We start from the raw sequence: 10,717 nt of genomic DNA, 5'->3' as shown, positions 1-10,717 counted from the left end.
TATATATATATATATATATTATTATGATTGACCGTTGACTGAACACTATTCAATTTTTTTTCTCCGTGTTTTTCTCCTTGTCTCCGTATTCTTTCTGTTGAAGAGCGTAGCTCGAAACGTCAAAGACTTTCCGTATTCCCGAGCGTCATACTAATATATACTTTTGTTATTTACACCACCTGTCCTCGTCTGTTGTTATTATTTGTATATTCTCCCATATATATATATATACTCCTTCACAAACTGTGGTGCTATTCAAGGAGAGTTGCAATCAGAAGTCTCACATCAAGATATTGTGATAGCCTCAAACTTGGGTCTTGGTTCAGATACTTGCAATGGTCATGTGATGTGTTATATTAATTAAATATAGGTTAACTCCTCAAACTGACGATTTGTCTGTTTTTCATTTATGAAAGTTGAGTGCGTCTATCATCAATTTATATTTGCTTTACCATGTTAGAATGAGTTTGAAGGGTCAGATGGATAGAGATCAGTTGTTATTTGGAGTTACTGGCCTTATAGGTTGGTTAGGGAACACATTCCACTTTTATGTTCTATTTTCAACATTTCTATTGTAGAATGCTCTTAATATGAATCATTTTACAGTCTGTATTGTGTCTGCAGCCAAATGAGACAATCACTTTCATTTATTCTATACCATTAATACTTCATTTCCACTTTTTTCAAGTATTTACATAATCAATATCGAACCCAGATCTCGTTCTCCTGATATTCATTTGAGGCAAAGTGGCTGAGTTCCTTTCAAGTGTTGGGCCTCATGGAGGCAGTGACCGAGACCTTTGGCGAGGCAAAGTGGCTGAGTTCCTTTCAAATGTTGGGCCTCATGGAGGCAGTGACCGAGACCTTTGGCATTATGTCATGCTTGGGAAGAAGACCCATCAAGCCAAGCAAAATAGCAGTCGTGGCAAATACCAGTGTCACTCAAATTGGCACCCGTGCTGGTGGCACATAAAAGCACCCCAGTCTCGTGCAAATGGTACATGTGCCGGTGGCATGTAAAAACATCCATTACACTCTCAGAGTGGTTGGCGTTAGGAAGTGCATCCAGCCATAGAAAACCATTCCAAATCAGACTGGAGTCTGGTGCAGCCTTCCAGTGTGCCAGCCCAGTCAAACTGTCCAACCCATGCCAGCACAGACAATGGACGTTAAATGATGATGATATGCTTGGATTTATTTCTCATTTTGTTGAATACAGACAACTTCAACAGTGTTACAATTCAAAAGAAAAATCTGAATATCTGCTGGATTAAAAGTTAAGATAATATATTTAGTGAAGAATTGTTAGCTCTGTCAACTCTATTCATGTAAACTTATTGAATCCTTAACCTTATTACACTTATTGTTAATAATAATTATTATTCAAATATAACATTTGTGTGGGAAGAAAATGACAAACTTGAAAGGTTGGATAAGCTCTCAGAGCTTTTATGTATGAACAAGATTATTTTTTGTAAGCAATTATTTTATCAGAGATTTGAATAATTCAAATAAGTATATGTAGAAAATTTTAATTTTTAATTACCTTTGAGTTGAAAAAGACCAGTAAATAATTTTCTGTACATTGATAATTCAAGTGTTATATGGTTAAGAACAACCAATTGCTCACTATGCTTGGATATGCCACATTTCATGCTTGTCTGCGTCAAGCTATAATTTTTTTTTCATGCAGAGTATAAAAGCATAGTCAGAGTATGTTGCATTTCTTTTGCCATCCAGTTTGTTGGTGTATGCTTAAAGATTTGTGGTGTTCATAGCAAAGATTAGTAAATTGCATTTGGTTTTGCAGACTAGTTTCTTGCTTCAGCTCTTTAGAATTTATTGGAAATTAATTATTTTTAGTTAATCTCTATCTTAAAAGGTAGGAAATATTTCTTTTATAATCCTTTTGTTCTCATAAGTTCTCTGTTACACTGCCAGCAAAGTGACAAAATTGTTACCTTCAGGCAAAATGCCTTGTTGTATTTGTTCAGGCTCTGAGTTCAAATCTTACCGTGGTCAACTTTTTTCTTCACTCTTTTGGTGATTGAGAAAATAAAATGACAATTCAAAGTAGTGGATTGATAGAAATGTTAGCGAATTCCATGAGATGACTTCTAATATTTGATCTGGTTCTTTATATTCTGAGTTCTTCAGTTGTAGGCTTAATTTGTTACTCAGTTTAAACTACCATCACCTTGGTACCTTTAACAGAGTGAGTTCATTTTCTTGTAAGCATTTGATGCTAGGATAACTTCATCCCTTCCTCCAACTAGTCTTTGAGGTCCTTCTCTCCCAGACTAAGTGGTAAAAAAATATACGTATATTACTACTGATGAAATAATGAAAATGTATTGTGGTCATTTAGTTTGGTAGTGTAATGTGTTTTAAAATCAAACAGAACATAACAACATATTGGTTTGAATTAATCATGCATTATCTTGTAGCTTTGAGATTTTGATGATGTAATTATTATTGTTAGAAAGACATTGTAGTGTAGGTGTGAGAGGCCAGATCTGTATGGCTTGAACATAAAGCAAGGAGAATATTTGGGCCAGATATGGCCTGTTTAAATGTTCAATGGTTAAAGGAGGATTTAAGGCCAGTGCTATAAATTAACGAAGCAACAGTTATAAAGTATTCTTATTACTGTAAGTGGTAAAATGTACCTCGCCTTGGTACGTAGTTAATCTATAGGTAGATTGAGCCATTACAAGCTGTCTTTGCCAAATATTACAGTATAGTGTCTGTGACACGAAACAAGTCAATAATTCATATTGACCAACTGCAACACAGTAGTAAATACTTTCAATGCAAAGAAAATAGTCATGTCTCTTTGTAGTAATGAAGTAAATATTGTATAGGAAGAGCAATCAATGTGCACATAAAGCAGCAGTGAGGTCTGAAATATTGCAACAACTCAAATATTATAAGTGTACAGGTGTGTGTGTGTGTATGCATGTGTGACTGGGTGATGAACCAAGGGCTGGAGAATATGAACTGCTTGATTTTATAACCGGATGTAGTATGTAAAATATGCTACTTAGATGATGTAATGAATGCTGAGGATGGAATTAGTGATAGTGTTGTGTTTTGGGCACAATAAAAAGATATTTGAGCAGTTTAGGTAATTGCTACCTCTTTTGACACAAAGGACAGATTAACAGATAAGTGTTACCACTAATGTTGTGTTACTTTAAAATGTGAGAAATGAAAACAGATCAGCAACAAAGACAGAATATTTTAAATCCTGTCTGATGCATGTACAACCTGAGTTTGAGTGACAGTTTCAGTGTATATATATACTGACAATGCATTTAGGTGAAAATATTTACAAGAGTATTGACTGTACTACCATCATCATCATCATCATTTAATGTCCACTTTTCCATACTTGCATGGGTCAGATGGAATTTGTTGAGGTAGATTTTCTACAGCTGGATGCTCTTTCTGCTGCCAACCCTCACCTATTTTCAAGTACGGTATTATTATTCTCCCATAGCAAGACATGTTTATCATGAAAGATTGGAAATGAACAACTTCACTTGAATGATGTTGATATGCATTTACAACCATCATGTGATGTCTAGACAAAGGTGCATACAAACAAGGCAAGCAAAACACACACACACACACACACACTATGGGTTTTGTTCAGTTTCCATCCATCAAATCTAGTCAAAGCTTTGATTGACCTGGATCTATCGTAGAAGACACTTGCCCACAGTGCCATGCTGTGGAACTGAACCCAAGACCACGTGTTTGAGAAGCAAGCTTCTTAACCAAATGAAATATTTATAAATGGATCATACATGGGTAAAATTTGCTGTTTAGCCCTAGGGCAGCCTTGATTGAGTAAGAGCATTTGAACCTTGTCCATCCCTTCTTTTTATCAGAAATAGGGTGTATAGTATGAGTGAAAGTGTAGTGAGTGATATGGTAGTATAGGTTAAAGAAGATATGCAATGAAGTAATTAGATTAAAAGTGGAATTAAGGGGAAATAGCATACTGTATATTTGCTACATATATTTTTGTGATCAAGCAACCAATCTCTTAGTTAATATTACTATTATGTCTTAACTAAAATACATTTCACATATAGTTAAATAGATGCTTACTTAATTTTGTAAGTCTAAATAAATACTTAATCATTCAAAATAATGTCCCTAATGAAAAGAAAGAAATAAATCATTATCTTTAATTATTAATTCTAGTCAAGAAAAGCAAGGATGACAACTTTGCATATGAAATTCTCAGCCTGCTTTGCTGAGAAGGTCTAATAAGACTGAAATATATTTGGAATTGTCACTGACATTTGGCAGTGGTCAAACTTGTTCTGTACTACAAACTTCATACAATTTTTAATTAATTTAGTTTTTGAAGTTGCTTCTCTTTTATATATATATATATATATATATATATATATATATTGTCTACTCTTGTGACTAAACACTTGGAGTGTTTACATATGATAGGAAAAAAAATGTTTTTCATTAATTTAATTTTAGAAGGAAATAGTAGTAAGTCAACAAGGTAGCCTCTACGTAATCATTTCAACCAGCAGTAATGGTAGTACATTTCTTTGAAATCTCTACCAATTAGAAAATCTAGACACATTGGATTTGGGAGGTCAGGGTTAACTGTACTTGTGGAATGACAGAATAGCAGGATAGTCATAGCTGGAATCATTTTGTTAAAAAAAAAATCTGGTTGGTCAGGTCTGGACTGGAGCTAAACAAAAGCAGTTAACTAGCTTTTTGAGACCTCTAACTGGGAGAAAAAGTTTTTGCTCTTTAGATACATAAGATGGTAAGAAGAATAAACTTATTCCCGCTCTTTAACATATATTCAGGTCATGGATTTATTATACAGATGTTTATATTTAGAAATCTTACTTATTTATTATATTTTGATAAGCTGTTATATAAAACTAGACAGAAAATTTATGCTATACCTTTCTCTAAATTATTTTGCCCATGTTTTCTCCATATTAATGTTCCTTACACAAAACAGTTAATGCCTTTTTCATAAGTCTGCTTGACCAAAGCTAACCTGGAACTAAACAGCAACTCTAGTAAATTGTTTTCTCCTCTCGCTCTGTTTCTCCATCTATTATTTGCACCTCTCAACTTCTGTTAGAAAGGTTTATTAGTTTATCTGGAGGTTTATTATTTTATTATGATTGATAATAAATATTTAGGATCTTTCTTTTTACGAAGTGAAATACAGGTTAGGTTTTCAAATTTGTACTTCTTAATAGTTTGACTTAAACACATGAAAATATGTTTGTGAAGAGACATTTGTAATTTCATCATCATCATCATCATCAAATAATATGTGTTTACCATGCTGGCATAAGTTGATCTTTTGTCTAATTTGATCTGGTGTAGAGTAGAGGAAAGAGTTTTTGAATATTTCTGGTGTTAGAATACAAGAAAAGAAAAATATAGGAATTGAGGTAATTGATATTAATATTTCTGGCTACTTCTATAACATACCAAATTATTCTGTGTTAATTAAAAACAAAAAAGTTAATGATTGATATAATAATTGTTTTAAAATCTTTCTATTGTAGGGATTTTCCAAAACAGCTTCCACAACAGCCAAGAAAGGATTACGATAATCAATTCAGTGATTACATTCAAAAGAAATTTTACCAAGTTGGACTTGACAAAGTTGAAGTTCTTACATACAATGTTCTAGTTACTACCCCGGATGTAAAAGAACCGAATTATATGGAGATTGTTAATGGGAAAGGACAAGTTCAATTGAGTGCCCAGTTGAAAACCTTAAACTCTGACAGCAGTTCGATCCCTAAAATTTCTTCTAAGACTAAAGCAAACCATGTTGAACAAGACGAACACAGCTACATGTTTGAGACAAGTAACGATAACTTCAAAGTAAGTTAACAATTAATATTTACCTACGATAAAAGATTTATTTTTACCTAATTTTTCTATAAGTATTTCTATATTCAACAGGTGCAGGGATGGTTAGGCACAGGCATGGATGTATAGTGAGAAGTGCGGTTCCCAACAGACTGTTCTGGGTTCAGTCCCACTGTATGATACATTGGGCAAGTGTCTTCTGCAACTAAATCTGCTCAAAAGGCTGACCAAAGTCTTGTGAATAGATTTTTGGTAGATGAAAGCTGAAAGAAGCCCATTGTATGTATGTATGTATGTGTGTGTGTGTGTGTGTGTGTGTATGTATGTATGTATGTATGGGGAATTCCAGCCACGTTTTGTGGTTTGCTACCTCAACATCTCCTTCGTAGGATCCAGTGGCTACCATCAGAAGGAACCACGTCTGCTTTCAGTCCCTACTCCTCTACTGTTTTTGATGTGATGCCCCCCACCCTTTCAGCTCTGGTGTTGAGTGCGTTTTTTTTTTTCTCCTTTTTTCTTTGGCCCGAATGTCAGCAGGCGAATGACCATCCTGCCATGAGCTTTTGTTTGTCTTCCCCTTTGAATTTGGTGGTCATTTTTGCTACCTCATTGTCAAATTTCTTATAGCTAGCTGCATCATTTGCCTTTGGCCACTTAATCTTTGGCTTCTTCATGCCTATCTCTTTTCTTGGCTCTTTTGATTCAACTGTGAAATGACCTTTGCTATGGTTTCTTTCCAGAAGGTTCTGGCCACACGTCTTCTGGTTTTTCTACCTACACTGTTGAATCACTTTCTTCTGACACACCTTCCCTTGGTGAATTCTAAGCCTGATGTAACTAGAAAACACCTTTCCACAGCAGCTGAATTCCAAATCTACCTTTCCTTTACCACTTTCTTTTTCATTGTCCGAATAGTCTGGGTCCATTCCTTTTTCTGTTTCAGTTTGATCTTTTATACTCCCTCTGTGATCAAGGGGACATGGTTCATCATCATTACTTGTTGCAACATAATCACTCACATATGTTGACAGTGATATCTTTGACCTTTGGTTATTGCCTTCCTTCTGATAGAGAGCTACTATAGTTTCTCTTAACCCTTTTTTTGTGATAATCAGATACATCGTTTCAAAATTTCATTACCCTTAACTGCAGAAAGCAGGTTTATATACCAATTTATCTTTTGTTGAGGAATGTCATGTTTGAAACTATTTTTTGTCAAGTGTGTCAAGTTTTTGAGGAAGTGTGACTTGCAGAAAATACCAATTCTATTTTTGGTAGATATTTTAACATTATTACTAGAATAACCATAAAATTTAATTTTGCAGTTAAAGAGTTAAGAGTTAAGTCCTTCAGCCAGCTTATCTATTCAATTACTCTTGAAAATAGGTTGAAACAATTTTTCTCTGTATGATGTCAGTTAAAAAGACAGTCACATGAATTCAGGATTTACCAGAATCATTGTCTTGGCTCATCTGACCCTACTGTGGTCAATAAAATCAAAGCTCTTCTTTCTTTGATGGCAACTGCTAACAAGACTCCTTAGAAGTGAGTTGAGATGGGAATCCAACAAGAAAATGCGAATGAACTAGTCATTGGCATTCATCATCATCATCATCGTCATCGTTTAACATCTGTTTTCCACGCTGGCATGGGTTGGACAGTTTGACTGAGAATTGGTAAACTAGGAGGCTGCACCAGGTCCCAATCTGATTTGGCAAGGTTTCTACAGCTGGATGCCCTTCCTAATGCCAACCACTGTGAGAGTGTGGTGGGTGCTTTTTATGTGCCACCGGCACAGGGGCCAGTTAGGTGGTACTGGCATTAGCCATGCTTGAAAGGTGCTTTTTACATGCCACTGGCACGGATATTAATCAGGCAACACTGGCGTTGGTCACGCTCAAATGGTGTTTTTTATGTGATGGTGGCACTGGTTTAATGGGAGATAGAATCTAGACAGGGATGGAGGGGAGGCATTCCGTATAGGTAACTGTTAGAAGTGCTTAGGAGAGAGACTTCTGGTAGTAGTAAGAGGAGAGAGACTTCTGGTAGAGGTAAGAGGAGAAAGACTTCTGGTACAGGTGGCGAGAGTGGGTTGGGAGGGTGCACCATAGAATGACAAAACACTATAACTGCTCTGTCCCCTAGCTGAAGCCAATGAAGCATAGACACAGACAAAGACTAATGAAATTTCATGTTTGTATATTCTTCTCTGCACACCCCTAATGATATATTGCAACACACATTAATTTCTGTTTTCCAAATATTTATTTGGTAAAGAAAATATCAAAGAACATTTTATTGTCATTTCTATCAGACACTTTTTATTTTATTGGTCAAAACTGTTATTCTTTTTAGTAAAAATTATTTTTTGTGTTATGTTAAATATATTTGTCCATTGCATTACTTTTAGAACATAGCCCTGTTATGTAACTTTGTATCATAAATTCTTTCCTTTGTTCAAAGTACTGAATTTCTATTAACTATTACTTGTTTGTACAAGCTTCCACTGGTAAGCTAAATTAAAATGAATTTATTTCTCTATGTTCCTCATTCTTGTTTTAAATACTTTGTCTGACATAGGTGGTCAAGTTTGATCAAGTCTGCAGGCTTTTTAGATATTTTCCTGTGTATATTTGTCAGCTACTATTTTATTTCATCTTCATTACCAGTGTTCTGCTCTTCTTACTTCATTATCATTTTGTTAGACATTGTATATTAGGTAAAAAAGAAACCTTTACATTTTAATGTATCATTTGTATTTTTGGTCACCTAATAAACAACAGCACTCCTTATGTAATAGTTTTCAGCTGTCTGTTTGTGTATGTCCAGCTGTTAAAAGAATAGCTCCAATAACAAAAGAAAAAAAACATTTTGTGTATATGCAAGCATGAAAAACTTCTAAAAAAAAAGTACCTGACATTATTATAAAACCAGAAATTAAATTAACTTAATAGATTCAAATATAAAGTAGATATAGTGCTAGTGTTGCAAACATTATCGAACACACATACTTAATGTATGTGCTTTGCTTGTTCACCTGTAAGCTGCAAAATAATGTGGTGGAGATGAGTCCTTTAAAGTATGGGTGTTAAAATACCCAAAAGTCATAAGCAAGTGAGGCAACTCACCCCAAATCCCATTCAGGAGTAATGGATATTGATGTTTCACCATTTTTGTAGCTTATCAACATCACATACCTGAAAGGAATTGGAGGCGAACTGAAGGAGTTGTCTCCACTGTGCTAAATTGCAGCCTACCGGAAAACAAACAAAGCACATATATTGAGTATGTGTGTTCGATAATGTTTAGATTTGATGGAATTGACCCCAGTGAATGCTTTGTAATTCCTTTAACAACTTCAGAGTTCCTGATTTGAGTAAACAAAGCATATGTTAAATTGAAATTTGCCATGAAAAAATTAGCTCTGTCAGGATTTGAACTCAGAATGTGACATGGAGGGTTTTTGAACTGTATGTTTGTGTTTACTCGCAATTTAATACTATTTTTTCTATTTTGTTTTTATTTAGGGTTTATTGTATTATGCCAATTATGGGAGGTCAGTTGACTTTGCTTACCTAAATAAACTGAAAGTCACCCTCATTGACCAGATTGCAATAATACGAACAGGCAAGATATCTATTTCAAAGAAGGTAAGGAACTGTTTGTAATCAACATGGACAAAAGTGCATTGATTTGTGTGGTTGTTGAAGAATGATTTGGTAACTTTGTATATGTATAGTGTAAACAGAGTTTGTGGGTATACGTGGCTGGCTAGTGATGTGGAATTACCATTCTCTTTATATTTAAACGAGTTTAAATGTGCATAATATCTTTGTTTAGAATTAATATAAAAATACAATATAAACTTTCCTGGGCGCATATATATATATATATATGTTTATATATATATGTATATATAGTAATAATATTAGGGAATAAAAACTTATTCCAACCTTACAGGTAAAATTCGGTATAATATTACACGGAGTTTCGTAATATATATGAATATAACTAATTTAGAGACGAACCACCACTCTACAACTCAGTCAATGAAAAACCCGTCCAAAACCATGCTGTGAGGCATATACCGTATAAATACTTATCTAAGATTTTAATCTAAAATTTTAATAATTTTAATAATATATAATATAATAGAAGACACTTGCCCAAATTGCTATGTAGTGGAACCTAACCCAAAAGCATTTGATTGGAAAGTAAACTTCTTACCACACAGACATGCTTGTGCCTTGTATGTTAAATACAAAAATGATGTTTAGTATACAATCTGAAGAAGAGATGTAATGTTCACTGCATTGAATTTAGTCAAAGCTTAGTCCTAATCTGTAAAAGCATAAAATAAATGACCTTAATTTAAAAAAGTTTAAGTCACATCATATGTATGAGATCAGTTTGTATTTAAGTGAATACAGTAATTAAAGATTTAGTTTGAACCTTGGTAAATATATAAATGAAAATCTGTATGTTGAGGAAAGAACTGTTAGAATGAATGTTTGTATTTAGTAAAACTTTTATATATAGTACTTTTAAATGTTTACTCAAGAAAATTTGGTTTGGTTGAGTTAAGCAATATTTATTAAGACTTATTTCTAAATAGAGAAGAAAGTCTAGTTAAATTTATTGACATACAGAGATGTTTATTTAAAAACATGTATTACTTGTTGAAATAATCAGAAAAGGTGTGAGAGTGTTTTGTGTACATATGTAATCAAATGTCTTTATATGCATGTGTGTGTGTTGTGTGTGTGTGTGTGTGTGTGTGTGTGTGCGTGCGTGTGTGTGTGTGTGTGTGTGTGTGTGTGTGTGTGTG

The 10,717-nt window shown here is 34.0% G+C and overlaps 1 protein-coding gene across 2 annotated transcripts in view; it reads left to right on the top strand.

Moving 5' to 3' along the window:
- Positions 1–10,717, top strand: part of LOC106879039 (aminopeptidase NAALADL1) — a 36,274-nt gene that overhangs the window by 6,191 nt on the left and 19,366 nt on the right. For both annotated transcript variants that reach the window (XM_014928451.2, XM_014928449.2), the window contains exons 2-3: positions 5,577–5,901; positions 9,417–9,539. In XM_014928451.2, coding sequence (XP_014783937.1) covers positions 5,577–5,901; positions 9,417–9,539 — 448 coding nt within the window. The remainder of the gene's footprint in view (positions 1–5,576; positions 5,902–9,416; positions 9,540–10,717) is intronic.

Source organism: Octopus bimaculoides, chromosome 1, assembly GCF_001194135.2.
Source record: "Octopus bimaculoides isolate UCB-OBI-ISO-001 chromosome 1, ASM119413v2, whole genome shotgun sequence".
Lineage (NCBI taxonomy): Eukaryota > Metazoa > Mollusca > Cephalopoda > Octopoda > Octopodidae > Octopus > Octopus bimaculoides.
Note: the sequence above shows the minus strand (reverse complement) of the source record. Positions and strands in the feature narration are given on the sequence as shown.